General features: G+C 51.4%; 6 protein-coding genes across 6 annotated transcripts; 3 read left to right on the top strand and 3 right to left on the bottom strand.

Annotated features, from left to right (window-relative positions):
* Positions 1-1,390: 1,390 nt before the first annotated feature.
* On the bottom strand, positions 1,391-2,291 carry COCSUDRAFT_53365 (hypothetical protein; the record flags this gene model as incomplete). Its single annotated transcript, XM_005648005.1, has 3 exons — positions 1,796-2,291; positions 1,483-1,650; positions 1,391-1,402 (listed from the first exon to the last, which is right to left on the bottom strand). Coding segments are annotated over exons 1-3 (480 nt in total), but the record flags the coding sequence as incomplete, so codon positions are not given.
* A 244-nt stretch (positions 2,292-2,535) lies between these two features.
* COCSUDRAFT_36464 (putative ABC transporter) lies at positions 2,536-6,752 on the top strand (the record flags this gene model as incomplete). The annotated part of the gene is made up of 13 exons (XM_005648006.1): positions 2,536-2,658; positions 2,813-3,021; positions 3,164-3,293; positions 3,389-3,646; positions 3,783-3,953; positions 4,065-4,175; positions 4,313-4,434; positions 4,568-4,715; positions 4,835-4,900; positions 5,009-5,074; positions 5,441-5,611; positions 6,147-6,333; positions 6,601-6,752. 13 exons carry the CDS (start codon positions 2,536-2,538, stop codon positions 6,750-6,752), a joined length of 1,914 nt encoding a protein of 637 aa, XP_005648063.1.
* Positions 6,753-9,701: 2,949 nt separating this feature from the next.
* Positions 9,702-12,870, top strand: COCSUDRAFT_28888 (glycine cleavage system, T protein; the record flags this gene model as incomplete). The annotated part of the gene is made up of 9 exons (XM_005648007.1): positions 9,702-9,873; positions 10,044-10,174; positions 10,255-10,386; positions 10,520-10,609; positions 10,794-10,972; positions 11,210-11,358; positions 11,474-11,571; positions 11,866-11,976; positions 12,227-12,870. 9 exons carry the CDS (start codon positions 9,702-9,704, stop codon positions 12,419-12,421), a joined length of 1,257 nt encoding a protein of 418 aa, XP_005648064.1. The 3' UTR covers positions 12,422-12,870.
* A 388-nt stretch (positions 12,871-13,258) lies between these two features.
* COCSUDRAFT_33099 (ribosome associated membrane RAMP4) lies at positions 13,259-14,573 on the top strand. The gene is made up of 4 exons (XM_005648008.1): positions 13,259-13,403; positions 13,607-13,693; positions 13,885-13,954; positions 14,073-14,573. Exons 1-4 carry the CDS (start codon positions 13,401-13,403, stop codon positions 14,117-14,119), a joined length of 207 nt encoding a protein of 68 aa, XP_005648065.1. The 5' UTR covers positions 13,259-13,400; the 3' UTR covers positions 14,120-14,573.
* A 686-nt stretch (positions 14,574-15,259) lies between these two features.
* Positions 15,260-16,011, bottom strand: COCSUDRAFT_15215 (peptidyl-prolyl cis-trans isomerase; the record flags this gene model as incomplete). Its single annotated transcript, XM_005648009.1, has 2 exons — positions 15,260-15,438; positions 15,900-16,011. Coding segments are annotated over 2 exons (291 nt in total), but the record flags the coding sequence as incomplete, so codon positions are not given.
* Positions 16,012-16,473: 462 nt separating this feature from the next.
* On the bottom strand, positions 16,474-18,925 carry COCSUDRAFT_33101 (hypothetical protein). Its single transcript, XM_005648010.1, has 7 exons — positions 18,740-18,925; positions 18,113-18,329; positions 17,798-17,949; positions 17,300-17,440; positions 16,918-17,057; positions 16,714-16,765; positions 16,474-16,579 (listed from the first exon to the last, which is right to left on the bottom strand). Exons 1-7 carry the CDS (start codon positions 18,830-18,832, stop codon positions 16,502-16,504), a joined length of 873 nt encoding a protein of 290 aa, XP_005648067.1. The 5' UTR covers positions 18,833-18,925; the 3' UTR covers positions 16,474-16,501.
* Between the last annotated feature and the right edge of the window lie 101 nt (positions 18,926-19,026).

Genomic DNA, 19,026 nt, shown 5'->3' on the forward strand with positions numbered 1-19,026 from the left:
TCTTCACAGCGTTTTGCCAGTGCTTGTGTGGCATACCATTGCCCTCTTGACCCTCCGCCAGAGAGGTCGGTCAGAGCAGCAAACAGGCGGTCATCCAGTCTGCTTCCAGCTGAGAACTGTTCAAAGACACGCTCTGTCACTCCCTTTGATTTATAATGCAAGTGCCACTTGTCATTTATCAACATATTCAGAGCGCCACAGTATATCATCAGGAGCACTGCAAGAAACAATGGGTAGCACTTGCCTTCACAAGGTCAGCCTTGTCTTCCACATCGATGTGCAGAGGACCCGCTGCAGCTGCATCAGAGGCATTTTGAGCAGCCTGTATGGCTCTGTCAATGCGGTCTTCGATCTCCAATTTTTCCTCTGGAAATCTCTGGTAAAGCAAGTCAACCACAGGTGCTTACACAATGCTAAAAGATGCAACACTGAATTTGACATGGATTCCGGTACGCGGAATGGAGAATTAAACAATGCAGACCATGAGATGCGCACACCTCTGGGGTGCAGGAAGCCACTGCCCAGTGCACTGCTTCAGAGATGCTCTGGAACAGTATAACCTGCTCAAACTGGTTGCGGGTTGGCCTGCAAACATTAACAGCCCTCAGCACATGCTGTAAGACAACTCTTGGCTCACGACCGGGATTTTTTGCATGACCATTCTTGGCAGAAGGCGCTATATCACTGGCGCAAGGTGTACATATAGGAAGGGAAATTGAACTCACACAAAGCCATAGTGCAGCAAAAATTGGGAGCCTGGCTCTGCGCTGTAGGAGAGCCAGGTATCCTCCCCAGCCTCAATGTCCTTGGTGGCCGAAACAACCATTTCCCAGTCTCCGCCTTGGGAATTTCCTGGGCGCACAATGTCCCACCTGCACACTTTGCGCATCACTGATTGCTGCCACCAAACATGTCTCTGTTAATTGGGCAGCTGGGACTGAGTCAATACATGTGCCTCACCTGACATTGTCTTCGGTTTCTGACTCATCAGAGAGCAGAAATGAACACTCCTTCCCTCGATGATTGAGCATGTCTACCAGGGGCATCAGCATGTTTATGCTGATGTCATCATCTCCTTGCTTTCCAGGCACTGAAAATGCCCTGGAGTGAGCCACCTGCCAACATCAGATTGAAAGGATTCGCAAGAGGTGCTATATATGTGCAGCAGGAATGTCCATAACAGCGGGGTTTTCCTTGTTTACGTTGCACGCACCGAAATAGCCCATCTGAAGTCTGCTTCTGTGGCGGTCCCGATGATCTGGATGTCCTTGATCTTTGCATATTCAGTCGGGGCTCTCTGCTTTGCTTTCCTCAGGTCGCACTCAGCCACAGACCCTTGAAGAGCGCCGTACAACTCCTCAGGGAAACTTCCATAAAGAGACGGTACCTCCTCAGGCAAGACCTGTTCCCCAGCAATGTCCATGTCAAGTGCATGTTATTGGGCAAATCCTTTCAGCAGAATTCGGGTAAAGCTGGTCTCACCTGGAGCCAGGGATACCGCTGTGAGCTGTCTCCCTTGTTTCTCTCCTGCAGCAGCTGCACTGCTAGACGAGACACCTCCAAAAGATCGTCTCCCAGCTCATCCGGTGCTTGATCAATGATGCCGAGCCGAAGGGGTACATTTAGCAGGGACTCTCCTTGAGCCACACCCTGCACTGAGCTGCCACAGCTCAAAAGTTCTGCGTACAGTATCCAGATCCCTAAAGATGAAATTGTCAGGCCTCCTTCACTGCTGGTAGCGTGACCAGCAAGAGGAAAGTGGATATCGTTGTAAAGGAGAGAACAGATCTAGCACCTTGGTGCACATCAAGCCTCGCTCTCCGCTCTCAGTAGTGTACAGAGCAATTTTGCTGTCTTCTTCACCGATGCCTCTGACCCCGTTCGCCCTCAGCCAAGACTGGAAGTTCTGGAGGTCTGTCCCAAATGCTGCCGATTCTTGGGATGTCTGTGAGCATCTTGTTCTCATATGCAATCTCATATGCCGTCTTGGTGCCCCACGGAAGATCGTGTGTGACGTGCATAAGGTTCCATTGAGGCTGTGGCTTGACATGCCGTGCAGCTGGTGCTGCCCCTGGAAACTGCCACATGGCAACATTCTGCAAGCCTTGAGAAGAAGAAACCAAAACCAAAAACAATCACAAAAGTGGCTCTACAAATCTACTCGGTGTCTTCAGTACTGTCTCTTACTTCCGATGCATGACATTGGGTCCAGACATGATGCATTGTTCCTACGCCCTCAGGAGTGGTTAGCGCGTTCAGAAGAATGTCTCTGCAATTCTACACAATTCGTTGCCACTCTCGCCTCGGCATCCTGCTCGATGAATGCAAGTGCTGTTAACATTAGTCATATCCCCAACACCTGGCACCCAGAGATGCTGCAATTGTGCAGCATTGTACTCAGATTTTATCTGCAGTGTGGTAGCAGAGGGCTTGGTTGAGCGATGCAAACATTTCCGAAGCTCGACAATTGCCGGAAGCAGACAAGTCGAGCACTGTGTACTGCCTAGCTTTTGCGAAAAAGGAGAAAGGAAGGAAATGTGGGGTGGTGGTGGGAGGAGGCGTATTCTTTCGAAAGATTATACTCTGTTGAGAGATGATCAGGATGCTGATGACATTGAAATTGGGCAGCAGAGAAATGGCGCCAGTGCATGGAGACTTGTCAGTCTGGCAAAGAAAGAAGCGTTAGTGAGACCCTTAGCTTGACCCCGGGACAAAACTACCAAATTTAGACCCTGTCACATCATTTACGTTGTCAGATAAAGAGAGCTTCAGTCCTCTCCCTGTCATATTGAGGATCTTGATCTGAACGTAGGTGCTTTTTCTTGGGACGCTTGCGTTGGTCGTGGGATCCTTGGCGACAGTGGCAGTCCCCAAGCTTGCAGGAGAGCTCATCGATGTTTGCATCAACTATGCAAAGGAGGAGAGTTCTGGGGACGTGGCAAAACGTGTGCTCAACCAGAAGCTCTTCCAGATCATTGGTATCCTTGCAGTTGGCGGGGTTGCAACCGGTATCAGGAGCTGGTGCGTTACCACATATCTTCTCTCAACATAGCGCAGTGTACTTGGTCCTGACAGATTTTGCAGAATCACCGCACTCCAGCTTGTGATGCATGGAAGCCATGGCATGCTCCTGGCGCCCACCGATGTACCTTGTGTGGTGCAGGCTGTTCAATGCCAGCGCGGAGAAGGTAATGTGGCGGCTGCGGAACAATCTCTTCTCTCACATAATTCTACAGGAGGTGGGATTTTTTGACCGTGTGCGGACAGGGGAGCTCATGAATAGGCTGTCCGAGGTGAGCCGCAGCTCTCATCCATACATGCTACGTGCCTGCACATTTCATCTCACTTGTTAGCAATTATCCCTTACAAATTGCTGTGCTGCACGCAGGACACAAGGCTCATGAAGAGCGCTGGAACAATTTCCATATCTATCGCACTGCGGTCATCGGTGGTGGCCAGCTTTGGCCTGGTTCTGATGTTTATGACGTCCCCGCTGCTGTCGGCTCTGACACTGGCATGCCTGCCATTCCTACTGGTGTCCTTCCGCATCTTCAGCAAGCTCAACATGAAGTACACGGCCGAGATGCTGACAGCCTCTGCACAGGCCGCCACCGTGGCTGAGGAGTGCTTCGGCTCTATTCGCACGGTGAGAGCCTTGGTTGCGCATTGCAAGAGACATGCATATAATAATTTGTACCTGTGCGAGATCTAGAGAGCCGTGTATGGCATCACCTGTATGCCGTGCAAGCTGCTGAGTGGAAGGATTGTTGGGTGCTACGCAGGTGCGGTCTTTTGCAAAGGAGACAGCATCAACAGAGAGATATGGCGGAGCGCAAGGGCAGGTTTTGCAATGGGGCCTCAAGTCGGCGCGCGCTTCCGGCTTTTTCTTTGGGTTCAACTCCATCATAGGCACTGGCTCCATCGTGACAGTGCTCTGGTTTGGAGCTCGCCAGGTAGGCCCATGGCTTACAATTAGTAATGATATCAATGCATGCGCATTGTTGAAGGATTAGTCTGTAACTATTGGTTCACCATGCATCAACACCAGGGATATGGCTGTGCAGGTCGTTGATGGAAAGCTCTCGGCTGGTCAGCTGAGTTCTTTTGTCATCTACGCCCTCTATGTGGGCACAAATGTTGGCGCCCTGGCTGGCGTGATTTCCAATCTGATCCAGGTAAGCACGAGAACTTTGCACCTGTGTTTTTTTCATGAGACCGGCAATTCTGAATGTGTTTGCTTGCTATCCTTGGATGAGGGTTGAGTTTTTTCTGGGGATGTGCATACTGAATCTGTATTGCTGCACTGTGGCAGGCTGTTGGTGCAAGCAGAAGAGTGTTTGAGCTGCTGGATCGGCATGCTCGTCAGAAGCCATCTGGCAATGAGAAGCCCATGGGCTCCCCAGAGGGAGGAGAAATTGTCTTCGACAATGCCTGGTGCACAACGCATCACTCAGCACGCAATATCAATTCCTCATATCACTACAGTTTGAACTATTTCATTCTTGCTGTCATGGCTCACCAAGGGAACAATGCATGTTTGTGGGCTGACGCTACGCTTTTGCTGCAGGTTTGCCTATCCCAGTCGGCCGGATGTGCAGGTTCTCAAAGGGCTCAGCCTCCGTGTGCAGCGAGGTCAGAAGTTTGCCTTGGTGGGCGCTTCTGGCGGCGGCAAGTCGACCATTGTGAATCTCATACAGCGCTTTTATGATCCTCAGGTGCACTCCATTCTTCACATGTAGTGCTGTTCTGCATCTTTGCTGCCCACTTTTTGGGTTGAGAAAGATTCCAAACTCGTGTGGGTAAGATGGCTGAGGGAGTTGTGTGTGTGCGTTAGAGAGGAGCAATCATGCTGGATGGAGTGCACCTTCCTGAAATTCAGCATGAGTGGCTGCATTCCCAGGTGCCAACTGATCTTCAGATTAAAACCTGTTCCTTGTCTCCTGAAATAGCAGGAAAGTCTGGTCTGACGGTTTCACAGAATAGGAACAACATGCTTGTGTGGTCGCAGGTGTCCATCGTCAGTCAAGAGCCCATCTTGTTTGCAGAGTCCATTCTTTACAACATCACTTTCGGCGTCCAAGATCCGTCATCCATCTCACTGGCTCAGGTGCGCTGTTGTGCATGTTCACACCCCTCAGGAGTGCCGCACTGCATACTGCTCAATTACATGCAACATGCTCCTCTCAATCCAAAGCGCATGCAGCATAAGATTCAGGCCTCTTCAAACTTTGCTGTATGCGCTGTCCAACGAAGAGATTTTGAAAAGAATCTGGTCAAGGCATGCAGAAATGAGTGAACGCCAGCCTAGAACATGTGCAGCAGATTGGGGATCCGTATCAAATTCTTTTCTTGGGGCCTCTCAAATACACAGTAAATGCAATCTTGATGTGATGATGGATTTGAATAATAAAATTGTGAAGGAATTTGTGGTGGGCGGCAGGTGGAGGAGGCTGCCAAGCTGGCGAATGCGTTTGAGTTTATCCAGGCGTTTCCCCAGGGGTTCCACACCAAGGTGGGCGAGCGCGGCATCCGCCTGAGCGGCGGCCAGAAGCAGCGCGTGGCCATCGCGCGCGCCATCCTCACCAAGCCCCGCATCCTCCTCCTCGACGAGGTGACCCTCTCCCCTCTTCCTCCCTGCTACCTTCAGGGACGCTCTTCCCTCTGATCGGCCCCTGCCTTCTTCATCAGCATCATAAGCAGGCTGCGCATTGTGGCCTCGCGGTGAGAAGTCTTGTGGGCACTGCTTTAATCAGATGCAATGAGAGCAATGAGAGTTCAAGCGGAGGTTGGCTTTGCTGCCCTCAGCTGCTTATCATGCCCACCCGCCACCATACTTCAACTGGCCTCCTTCAGCTATAGCAGTTCTTGGCCCGGAGACTCCTGCTGTGCAGAGTTCTCTGTCTTGGATATTTCCCGTTGGGGTTACTTAGTTATAACTCGGTATATTTTAGTGTGTGCCTTGTATTTCCTGACTGTTGTCCAGTTATGCGGGTTTGCCAACCAAGTATGTGTGCTTCAAGGGGAACTGTCCTCCACTGGCTCCAGCAGGATACCTTCAAGCATACAAGGGGTACAGACACCGCCCAGCAGCCTCCCATGAAACTCACCAGGGAGTCAACAATATTGAAAGGGGTCGCACTGCGCAGGCGACGAGCGCGCTGGACGCGGAGAGCGAGGCGCTGGTGCAGGAGGCGCTGGAGAGAGTGGAGGCAGGCCGCACAGTGGTAGTTATCGCGCACCGCCTCTCCACCGTCAAGACCGCTTCCACCGTCGCCGTTATTGAAAGCGGCGTCATTGTCGAGCGCGGCACGCACTCCGAGTTGCTCGCCAAGGGTGCGCCCGCAATCCCTCTCCTTTGTGCCACGTGCGCTTTGGACTAAAGTGAGCATGTTGCATGTAATTTGGACAGCATGCAGCGTGGCACTTTCGAGGGCTCTACTTACCCCTCGTGTGCTGCTTCTGTCAATTGGTCTGCCCTGTCTTGCTCTCCGAGCCCTGCACCTCGGAGTGTCTGGTACCAGCAGCCCACAGACACAATTGTGCCTGCGTTTCTTTAAATTAGGCTGCACCGAGCTTGATGCGGATTCTTTTTTGTGGCAGGTGGTGCCTATGCTGTGCTGGTGCGACGGCAGCTGTCCAGCGCCAACCATGAGTCATCCTCGTCCCTGGCGTCCATTGACGAAGAGGCCGAGGCTGTGCCAGATGACAATGCCGACCTCATGAATCGCACAGAGACGGGCAAGCAGCCCTGACCTTGTGCTGTTCTCAAGTACAACAGCAGTCGGAGTGCTGAGAGCTCTGTTGATCACGGCATGCTCACGCGCGCAAAATTCCCTAATTCTAAAGTGAAAGTATGCTCGGCTATGCAGGCGCACTTGTGGATGATCTCATAGGTGGCCTGGTGTCAGACTCGGTGGGCCGCCAATACAGCGGGCGCTTGGGCAGAAACAACAAAGGAGCACAGAAGACCGCGAATGGCAATCTGATGGATGTCTGATGTCCAAGAAAGTGCCCATGAGGCATCTACATGGCAACATTGTTGGAGAGTATGTTGTCATTTATTGTGCTATTCAAGGTCTGGACTGAGCACTTGAATATTCATAAGTAGGTCAAGACAATCTTTTGGATAGTAGCCGCAAACCTCTTCTATGGCGGAACTTTGGAATTGATCTTTGCAGATTATGTGGGAATATTGTATAGGTTTCTGCTGCCTTTCAACTATGGGCCTCATGCACAAGTCTGGCAGACTGGAACAGCCTCTTAGGGTATGCTATGTTCCAAGTTTATGCTTTACAGGTCTTTCCCATGTGCACATTGTCCTAAAAGAGTGGGAGTCTACTTGTATTCATGCAGTGTCCAATTTGCGGGCTTGCCTTTTGGTAGGATATAATTAGTGCCTTTGCTGAGACTGCCGAACAAACTTAGCTAGGACCAAGCTCTAAATCAGTATCTGCAAGAAGATTTACGCCCACTGATAATAAATTGTAAGTGTTTGCAGATCAGGTAACCTTACAGATGCTGCAGTCTATACAGAGCACGACCCTGCACAGGCCTACATGCCATGCAATCACTGGTTCACTTGCACATTCTCCTTATGCCTGTGCAGCATCGATCCCATGTCCCTGACTGGTGCTGCTTGCGCCTTGGCCCTGACTCTGTCCAACAGAGTTCCTGCCGCTGGGGTGGGCTGTCTCCTCGGCACAGACGCTGCTCGAGGCCCCTGCCTGCTGTTGCTCTCCAGCATGTCGCAGCGTGCACGTTGCAGCTGCGCAAGATAATCCTCATATGTGCCTCGCAAGTGCTCATGTAGAGACGCCTGCAATATCAGGATTGTGTCATTGGATCAGGACGTTGGCTCTTTGCGCAAGAAGACCTGTTGGCCTGCATTTGATGTTCCAATCTGCCTGCCATACTTGCAATGCTGCTCATCTCGCTGTCACAAGCTTGCTGCGAATGAGATGAGATGCCAATGAGTACATCTGCTTAGTTAAGGCTACAGTACTATTAGGTCCGGACAGCCACCAACCTTGAAGGCTTTGGTGCTGGACTCGAGGTGTGCAGGCAGAGACAACAGGGTCCAAGTGACACTGTCCATCCTTTCTGGGCTTGGCAGGTGTGTCGGGAGGATGACCACTGTTATGTAGCCCGCGAATTTGCTGTCCTGCTGCCAGCATGGGTGGCTGGAGATGTCGAACAAGGGAGCTTGCTGTAGCAGAACACAGGGCACTCACTTCTGCCGGCACAGAATTCCTCATGCTTGAAGGAATTTCACTGATGTCTCAGAAAGTTTGGAATGCACTCCTCAGACAGCTCACAGCAGTAATAACCGCAGAGCGCTATGGAACTCACCCCTGGATGTGTGAAAGTGATCTGAGGGCCGCTGCCAATGCTGTTCAGGTGCCGGGCCTCTGCGCACTCCTGCAACATGGGCACAGAGTGGGTCTATGCTGTTGATAAAATATGTCTGGCACATGCAAAAATCACACTGTATCCGACCAGCTCAATCACAAGGTAACTTAATCACCTGGGCAAATGCTGTGGTCAGCGCATCATCTGATGTGCCCCTGAGGTACATTGGAAACAGGGCTGTCAGGCGATCAGGCCGGCCTTCCACAAAGAATGGCTGTCCTGGTCGGCACAGCACTGCCTCCTGGCATTCTAAGAGTGTTCCATCAACCAGCCTTCCCAACATTGACCTGCAGAAAACTATGCAGAGCTTCAGATACAGCAAAGAGGGACAGTTTTTGGCAGGAAGTTCTGTGAACGACAGCGGATGTTGGCAAGCAAAATCAGCCCTCACCTCAACACAGCACCAGTAATGTACATGCGCATGCTTGCAAGCTTCTCCAAGCTGATGTTTCTCTGCTGTGGCTCCTGATCACGAAGGGCTGCAAGAGAGACCTGCTCAGGGGCACAGTCGTTAGGCAGTCAAGAGGCGGTGTCATCATTGCAAGTAACAAAGGGGACAGAACACGTTGTCACCTGCAAAGTGAGCTGGAAATCTGGTTCAGGGTGCTCTATTATCGTTGCAAAGCCTTGGTATGCCTCTATCAGGGCTAGGCTTGCTATCAGAGAGATGGTGTAAGAATACTTGAATGACAAACTGAGGCATTCGGGATCTGCCTTTGATCTAGACAAGTGATACTGACAGTCATCAAATTCGTGGACGGAGGTCTCAATTCGGTTTTTGATGTTGCCAGTTTCCAGTGCTTCAGCAATGAAGGCAAACACTGCTTTATTAGCACTCGGGAGAGTTGCTGCTGCCATCTGGCTGCTGTCTTACTTTATGATAGACGGTAATGTTGCATTCCAACAGAATTACACTAAGTCCGCCAATGATGCACCCGTTCTGCCTCAGAAAAGACCAGCCATCTTGATCTGCTCTTGCACCAGGTAGGTCAATTTCCCACGTCAACGTATAAAAGCGTCGTGATGATTGATCCTACGTCCCACAAACTTTATTTATAGAGCTGATATTGACACCGATGAATCAGAGAAAATCGAGATCCGTCAAAATTGAAACCAGCTTCCGTCGCAAACCCTTCAATTCAAAATCCATTTGCAAACCCTCAAAATTTTCCTTTCGAGGGAACTGCATTAGACTCGGCTTTGTGGCACAGATTGGACGGGACATTTGATCCATAAAAGGTCACACTTCCTCGTGTTGGTCCAATTGTGAGGACAACACTGCGATTGTAGCTATGTCACGCCAGGTTCTGAGACTGTTGCCTCAATTGAGGACCAGTCTGTGCAGAGGAAACTTGGCCAGCAGTTCTTGCGCACTCCCTCACTCGTTTCTTAGCAGAGGATTTGCTGATGAAGCCTCACTCTCCAAGACTCCTCTGTACGACTTCCATGTGGAGTATGGAGGTGGTGCACTTTTTGCTCCCCCCTCTGTCGAATTCGTCTGGCTGATCGGAGTGTCGTGACACTCCAAACAACGTCACATCTGCATAAATGTACAATTTATAATCCTCAATTCCAATATCAAGACAAATATGTTCTCTATGATCCAATTATGAGACTGTATTGATGGTGTCCAGGGAAAATGGTCCCCTTCGCTGGCTGGTCCATGCCAATCCAATACAAGGATTCCATCATGGATGCCACAAAGCATTGCAGAGAGAATGGTTCCATTTTCGATGTGTCCCACATGTGCGGCCTGACTCTCAAGGTAAGGCTAATGTTCAGAGGTTTGTGAGCAGATCTGCTGGTACTCATGGTCTGGAGGAACTCAGACGTGACAGCCTGCAGGGGAAAGATGCTGTTGCATTCTTGGAGAAGCTGGTGGTTGGCGATGTGGCGGGCATCAAGAATGGATCAGGCAGCTTGAGCGTCTTCACGAACGAGCAGGGTGGCATCATCGATGACACTGTCATCACCAAGGTATGAAGACGCATGCGAAGACTGCAAGCGTTTAATATTATAAGGACAGAAAGTTGAGGTAAATGGCTGCTGTGCACCTGGGTGTACTTCAAGATTAAGAACCAAATTTGGTCACAGACTTACCTCCCTGCAGGTGGCAGACGACGAGATCTACCTCGTCGTGAACGCAGGATGCCGCGAAAAGGACTTGGCCCATATCGGCAAACACTTGGACAAGTACAAGGTACAGAACCACTCTGTCACCCATGTGTCGCATTACCAATTGCATCTTTCAATCACTGAAATGTCCTGCTCTTAATCAGGAATTCTGCCATCGTTGTGGTCATGGTATCTTTCACATACCATGAACCTGTTAGAAGCTTGCTTGTCGCCCAAGAACAAAGTGACGCATGCAAAATGTGCAACAGAGCGAAGGTGGTGCCGTGGAGATGACAGTGCACGACGACCGCTCGCTGCTCGCGCTGCAAGGCCCGGCAGCGGTGGAGACGCTGCAGCCGCTGGTCGACGTGGACCTGTCCAAGGTGTACTTCAGCGACTTCCACAAGCTCAACATCGCCGGCATCCCCTGCTACCTCACCCGCACTGGGTGCGCCCTTACCACCTCTGTCAACCCTATTCGTCCCCTCTTGACACCCCAAGAAAGTGAAATACTATTGCATGCGGCACTAGATACTTCAGTTGGGGATACCTCCAGCCACAGAGTGCCATTGCATGCTGCACTATGAAAGTCAACAGGGAACAGAGGTCTGGTCACTTGCATGCCTCCAGGTAAAGTGGGCAATTTGGATTGGGGGCCAGAGGTTTCTGACCTGCATGTTTGCAGGTACACTGGGGAGGACGGCTTTGAGATCTCGGCGCCGGACGAGAAGGCGCTGGAGCTGACCAAGAAGCTGCTGGAGAACCCGCGCATCCGCATGTGCGGCCTCGGCGCGCGCGACTCACTCCGCCTCGAAGCCGGCCTCTGCCTCTACGGTGCGCACACTCTCCGATTTTGTTCAGATTGCTGCAGAGGCCATCTGGCCTTGAAATTTCCTCATGCTGGAAGGTGTTTTGTTTTCATCGAAGAGGTTTGATGGGGTTTGTGCAGGGAATGACCTGGATGAGGGGAAGACTCCAGTGGAGGCTGGTCTCACGTGGACCATCGGCAAGCGCAGACGCGAGGCATGCGACTTCCTGGGCGGAGAGGTGCGCTTCTTTGGCTCATAGAACTTCTGGGCTCATAAACTTGCGTTATTTCTATAAAACTATCACTAGCTTTATCTGCCAGAGGAAAGGTGAGTCTGCAGACAAGCTGCATGTAAAGGCTGCCGCAAGTCCTGCCCCTTGTTGGACTTGCCGGATGTAGATATGACCCAATCAACCGTGGGCGCGGTGCTCAATGTCTACAGTGCCCCCCACCAGCCGGGGCCTTTCTGCATCGTGACATCTAAATCCACAATCGGAGCTTGCCTGCCTGCTGATGGACTGTGCGCTGTGCAGGTCATCAAGAAGCAGCTGGCGGAGGGTGTGTCCCAGAGGCGGGTGGGCCTGGTCTCCACCGGCGCCCCTGCCAGGCAGCACAGCAAGATTTTCACCATGGAGGGCAAGGAGGTGGGCAGACCTGACCCATCCCTTGCTCTTGCACGGCTCCACAAAGACCCCATTTGTGACTGTCCGGCATGATGCAGCAATACTGGGTACAATGCTGTTGTGAAACAAATGATTGATGATGAATGATACTGTGCAGAAACCTCAAGTGTCACAGATCGCAGATCAAGTGCTTTGGTTGCAGAACGTGCTTATGCAGGCCATTTGCTGCCAGGTCTTCCTTGACAGGATATTGATATGGATGCTGGTGCAGGTTGGCGAGGTGACGAGCGGAGCCTTCAGCCCGTGCCTGAAGAAGAACATTGCCATGGGCTACGTGGAGAAGGCATACGCCAAGTCAGGCACGGAGCTGCAGGTGGAAGTGCGCGGCAAAATCAACCCCGCCGTCGTCACCAAGATGCCCTTCGTTCCCAACACCTACTTCAAGGCGCCCACTGCCGCCTCCTAGGCAGCACGAGCTCCTGGGTTTCTATTGCGGACAGTACGCGTCTGTACACAGATCTAGGACACCAGGATTATGGCCTGCAAATTTAAGTGGCAGGCACGAACTCTCAATTTCGTTGAGTATGCTTGAGCGAGGGAGCGAGCAGAGAGTTCTGTGTTTTGAAGGGTACTGATGCTAGCCAGAGGATGATGATGTAGCGGAGGACAATGCAACCTTTTGTGTCAGAATTACTTGGTTCAGGAGTATTTTGAGCATTATTGATACTGAGTAGCAACAGACACAACTGACCAGTGGTGTAGGATTTCTGCAGGTAAATATGCATCAACTTTGCAGATCATTTGAGCTTGGTGCTGGAATTGCGCCAGCCTGGCCTGCCCATTGGGCATATCCAAGCTGGTCCAACACCCGGGATGGTTGTATACAGCTGTTATGTGCAATTGCGAGCCATGCCTCATGGGACATTGCAGCATGCTGCGGCAGTGTCATCATGCATGATCATGCTGAAAACCGCCGGGGCCCTGGCCTGATCAGCCTGGTCATCATGAGGCATCATGATGCATGGTCATATGACTCCCCAAGGCGGCCAGCCATCACATCAGTCATTGCGCAGCCGATCGCAGTGTCTGGAACTCGTTGAGCGGTACATTGTGGGATGTCCTGGAGCAAGGCTCACAAATCTGTGGGAAGCTGATGGCGAAGCTGCATGCCACCGCCTCGTCAACTTTGCCGTTCAAATCAATGGCTCCCCCACACGTGTCAAGGCCATGACGCCCGACCGACCCCACCGCGGGGAACTCGCCCGCAAAGGAGCTAAAAGTCCCCGCATTGCTGCCTGTGATACCTTTGAGTAACAATTCGCCTGTCCTTTAGCCATATCCTGGCACATCCTGTCACATTCGGTAGAATCTGCCGCATTCTTGATCCTTTGTGAGGACTTCGACTTTTTCCTAGGCTACTTCAGCTTCTTTGTACAAAATCCAGAATGGTAAGGGTGCTTGAGCGTGTGATTCAGCTCAAATTGCTTATACAATGTGTGACATTCAATATGCTCTCCGTACCAATGTTTTATGCACTCATTTGTTTGCCCAACTTGCAAGCTTCGTGAAAACGCACCCTGAGTGAACAGTTGAATTTTTTTTGCGTTCATCCCGTGTGCGCGGATTAGATCAGTATTTTGTTGTGTTACAGAGCTACTCAAAGCGCATTGCCAACGCCAAGAGCGACAAGTACCACAACAACATCCATAAGCGCGGAAAGGTGTGGGATGGCAAGGAGGTGCGTTTTTACTCACCAATCTCCCCCATCATTGTCGCTAATGAGAAATTCAACCTGTAATAATTGAATGCTTGTGTCCTGCGCAATTGCTGTGGCTTTCTACTATGAGAAAGTGAAATTTTGCCAGTCTCAAATCAGGCTGCAGTATTCAGCTGTGCGATTCCTCTGAACATGATGTCCTGCACATGCAGAAGTCCAAGACGTCAGTTTCTGCTGGGCCTTGGCTGCTAGGCTTCTTCGCATTCGTCTTGGTGGGATCTGGTAAGTTTCAAGCACCGCTGCAGATGTGTGTCTTCCTTGCTGACCTGTGCTGACCTGTACCACCCAATGTGCAGGGCAACGTTACCGATCACTTACACTATCCCTTTTCTGTGCGCAGCTGTCCTGCAGGTCATCAGGACAGCCAACAATGGGACGCCTTTCTAGGCTAGGAGGAGCCATGCCTGAGGTGTACAGTCTCATGATGGGTATATTTCAACAGGGCAGAAGCAAACCAGCACATGTGCATTACTTGACTGAAGTTCATGTCTTGTATGGCATCATGGAATATTTTGAACCACCCACTGTCTGCAATAACGATGGTGTATCAGAAGTCACTTCCCATCATTGGGCGCCTTTTTTCTGACAGCTAGTAATGCCTGCTGTGGGCTGAGATGATCTCCTGTCGCTTCAAGTGAACATTCATCGCCGTTTTTGGTGCTGCAATCACCTTTTGCCCAAGTTCTGGGCATATTGTTGCCCATCAAGTCCGCTGTGCATGCATATATGTCTGAACTCAAGACTCTCAAGAGGAAATGAGGTGATGCTGATCTGAGAAACTCTCATGAGAAAGTCAATGAAGAACCAGATGTCAGATATGTTATGTATATAATGTAGCATTGCAGCAAAGGGAAAGCAAAAACAGCAATGCATACACATTGTGATTCCTGCAGCAAAAATTTGTCTAGACATGCAATGGCGTGTCCAGATGGGCCATCTGCAGCTGGCCACAGGACTCAGCAGGATGTGCTTCTTGTGCACCAGCTCTGCAGGGCAATTCTGAACCGCCACGAAGCATTTGCCAAATGTCTAAAGTTTTACATCGTGGCAATGAGGAGACAACCATGGCCAAGCCTGTAGGCTGCAAAATTTCAATCTTCACAAAATCAACTTCACTTCCACGCAATCGCAGCTGTTCAAAGCTTGAATATGCATCTTATTCCAACGCAGTTAGCCTCAAGAACAGGTCATCATTCCATGGGGCACCGACACTTGTGAGCCCGTCATCCATTATGTGGCACAGACGACCCAAAAGCTTTCAATGAGCAGACACTACAGCGAGTGGTTCTCAGAGCATCCTCCCGCAATTTGACTGCACCCCTCTTGATCGTGCAGAAAGAGTCTGCAAATGCAAAAATAAAGCTGCGAGGCTACGGCCTGATGCACACACTTTCTGCCAAGAATGCGCGAAGTAGATCTATGAGACGACTTGAATGGCTGCTGGAGACCCCATGCATAACCGCCTCTGCAGCATACTGCTTTGGTCTTAAAAGGTAATGCTATGAGGGCCAGGATTTCAGGGTGCTTCTACCTGCCCTTGACATCCACAAGCTCCACGTCAAAGTTGAGCGTTGCGTTGGGGGGGATGGCCCCCCGCACACCGCTGGTTCCGTAGGCCATCTGCGGGGGGACTGTCAGCCGCCGCTTGTCCCCCACGCGCATGCCCACCACACCCCGGTCCCAGCCCTTGATCACCTCTCCCACGCCTGCGTCACACAGATTGCATGATGTATGAGTCAGCCTTCACTGTTCCGTGAGCCCACGCAATGTCTATCTTGCCTCCCTCTCTTCTGCTCTTCTCTGGGTCTTCCGGGTAGATGCCAAGAAAGGCAAGGGTGGCACGGTTTATTTTGTCACCCCAAGTGGCTGCAGGGCAATGCCTCGGCGGACGCAAGCCTGCCTTGCTCATCGAAAGAGGCCCAGGAAGAATATCCGTTTCTGATGAGCTGGAGGACTCTTGCTGACACGTCTAATTGTTACAGTGGACTGCTGACTGGACTGCAAGTCTACCACTTACTAAGCCGCCAGTAAACAGATCAAAGAACCTGATGGACAGTGTCACACGAGCCATGGCAGCCAGAGCTGTGCCCCTCAAGAGACACATCTTAAACAAATTGCATGATGGAAGGGAACATGAAAAGGCTCGTTGCAGAGATGTAGCGCTCACCCAGGCGGAAGGAGAAGGTCTTGTTGCCCTTGGTCTCGTCGAAGACCTTGCCGCTCTTGGCCAGAGTGCCGCGGTAGCGCACTCCCACCTTCTGACCCAACTTGGCCAGCTGTAGCAGAGCAAACACAGCGAAACTCAATTGGAGCTGCCAAACATGCAAAGAAACGGACAAGAAGGTAGGCAGTCGCCATTCAAAGCACGGTCGTTTACAGAACGCCGTGCCATGGCCATAAATATCTTAGCGCTGGAAGGTGCACATGGTGCTTAAAAGTCACAGGGGTGGGGAGGGATGAGCACCTTGCCATCAGGAGCGCCCATGTGTGTCTCCTCGATGATGAAGCCGTTGTCAAATTTCTTGATGCTCGGCCGTCCGTTCTTGATGGGAATCGCTCTTGCCGCAGCATCTTCTTCTGCAACATGCACCGCACATTGTTGATCATGATGCAAGCAGGGAAGCATGACACATCAGTAATGCTACTGAGTGTGGCCCCCTGGGAATCCCGACAAATGCATACCTCCAGCCCCTTCATCAACAGCAGTTGCCTCTGTCCCGTTGCCATTCTTTCCCTTCTTTGGCTGGAGGGGCTCAGCGTGCCAGGTGCTCAGCAGAGACGCACCAGTGCCGTTCTTGCCCTTCTTTGCCTTCTTGCCAGCAGCAGGCTGTGCCTCCTCCTCCTGTTGGTGACAGCAAACACCATAATTACAATTTACTTGTGGCTTAGCAAAGAAAAACCATCAGCAATTTGTGGTGGTCATGTTGTGCATGCAAGCATTAAAGCTCAGAGGTGAATGGGGTCAAGAGCTGCACCTGTTCCCGCGCTGCTGGTGCCTCTTTGACCGCAACATCCGCAGCAGTCTTCTTGTTCCTACACATACAAAACTCCTGTCAGCAATGAGCTTCACTATCTACAACAACATGCGCATCACGGGATCTGCAGGTAGATCAGATCACACACAACGACAGCGCGTCGTGTCCCAAGAACCTGCAAAATTCTGTTGCTGCAGTCCATTAGCTCACCTCTTGGTTGCAGCACCGCCCTGCTTGGCCTCGTCCGCGGCCTTCCTCTTGCCGGCCTTCTCAGCCTCCGGTCCAGTCACCTGGATCACCCTCGGCGCCTCGCCCCCAGGAATCATGTCCTCCACATCTTCCTCATCTTCCTCCTCTTCATCCTCCTCTTCATCATCCTCTTCCTCCTCATCTTCCTGCATGAGTCCCAAGCATGTGTAAGTGGACGCTTGCTCAGCTTCCACAGCGCATGCGGCAATGCCTAGAAGGGACACCCTGAAGAATGACATAACAGTAGGGATGCATAAGGCAAGCTATCAGGGATGCCATTCCTGGTTGCAATGCAAAAGCTTGTTTCAACAAACGTGAGCTTGGAAGAGGAGAGCCAGCGCACATCACTGTCAGCCTTCTCGGTGCCATCATCGTTCAGCTCCACGATGGTGATGTTGTTCTCATCATCAGGCCCCAAGATCATCATGCCCTCTTCGTCGTCATCAGTGTCTTCTTCCTGGTCATCATCCTCGTCATCATCTTCCTGAATGCCAGAACAAAATGAAGCTGGCAACCTTCCTTGCCAATCTTATTGGGGTGAAGCTCGCGACAAGTCTTGCTCTATTGCATGTGGTATTTCTGCCCATTAATCGTCTCAATACTTGAGAGACTGAGTGCCCCCATGACCGAGCCAGGCCTGTTTCTGCATCCTGCCGTTCCTTTTAGGTGTTTTCATATCAAGCAGGTCAGGGTGGCACCTTAGGGTCCAGTGGATTTCAAGTACACATGCTGGTCCTGACCCCGCTTCTCATACGGGCATAGTGCTACAGCAGTGCAACAAGCCTGGTGCATGCGGAGTGGGTACATGCAGGAATTAAGCAGCTGAAGGGGGTGCGCACACCTCGTCATCACTGGCCTCCTCAAACTTGATCTTGGAGGGGAAGCGGGAGGAGCGCTGGTACTGCTCAAGGGCAGCAGCCTCCTCTGGAGACAGGTCCATCAGCAGCTCCTCATCGTCTTCCTCATCTTCTTCCTCATCAGTGGATGTTTCCGCTGAAAAACCAAAATCACACTCTCTCAGCCAACTTTGCTCCGCTGCCAGATGTTGAAGTACTGATGACTTAGTTAAGAAGAGCAATGCCCAAGTGGCCAGCTGCCTGTCGTTGAGAAAGCAGAAAACAAAGCGGAGCGAGCCCCAAAAGGGGCAGGCACACACCTTCCTCGTACTCGGGCATGTAGTAGCCAGTCAGATGCACCGCAGCTGAGCCCTGGACCTTAAACTCGGTGTAGTGATCAAAGACAAGGTCCAGGCTCTGTGACTCTGTGGCGCCCTCGCGCAGCGTGCACAGCAGCACTTCTTCGTCGCCATCCTCTCCCATGGTGCAAGTCAGCCCCACCTTCGATCCATTGTCGGCATCCATGGACAGCGTTGCCTGTAATGTTGCCAGGGAAATCTATTGGAAAGAGCAGCTATGCTAGTACCTTCACGTGACATGGATCAGCACCTGGTGGGCCAAATTGGAAGAGCGCGCATGCTCAGCGGTATTAAACAAAATCCCGAAAGCACGATTCTTTATTTCCTAGCATGTAAGCTGTAGTGAGCCTGTGTGATGAGTAGGCTGTGATAAGCAAAGATGTGGAAAAAGGGCGTGGCGGCCGTTGCTTGCGATTAGTCATATGGATGAGCTGCAGAACTCAATAATTTTATTTTCTGAAGGTAACATTCGGCTCGTGAGAAGAGCGGAGTCCCTTGGCGGCACTGCCAATACTGACACCTAGCCGGATCCTGAAGTCACGCCATACAAGGCGCGCCCAGCAAGATTGTTTGCGTAGTCAATTCTACCTGTGACAGATGCAATTTCGCATCCACTGGCGGGGGCACGAACGGCTGCGCCTTGCCAGGCTGGACTACGACACCCCAGAAGGTGCTCTCCATCTTGTATATGCAACTCTCAAAGGAGCTCCTTTTCCTCTTTCTCACCAACAAAACTACACGTAGCAATGTGCTTCAGGACAATCAAGACGCCGCCTGCCTTTGCAAATGGTCACGGAATCAAACTTTGCGGCCAGGTCTTCGAAATGTCGATATGTTGAGACCCTGCAAGTTACATGTCAGGGGAATTCAGGGTT

This window comes from Coccomyxa subellipsoidea, assembly GCF_000258705.1.
Source record: "Coccomyxa subellipsoidea C-169, whole genome shotgun sequence".
In the NCBI taxonomy this organism is placed as follows: Eukaryota; Viridiplantae; Chlorophyta; class Trebouxiophyceae; family Coccomyxaceae; genus Coccomyxa; species Coccomyxa subellipsoidea.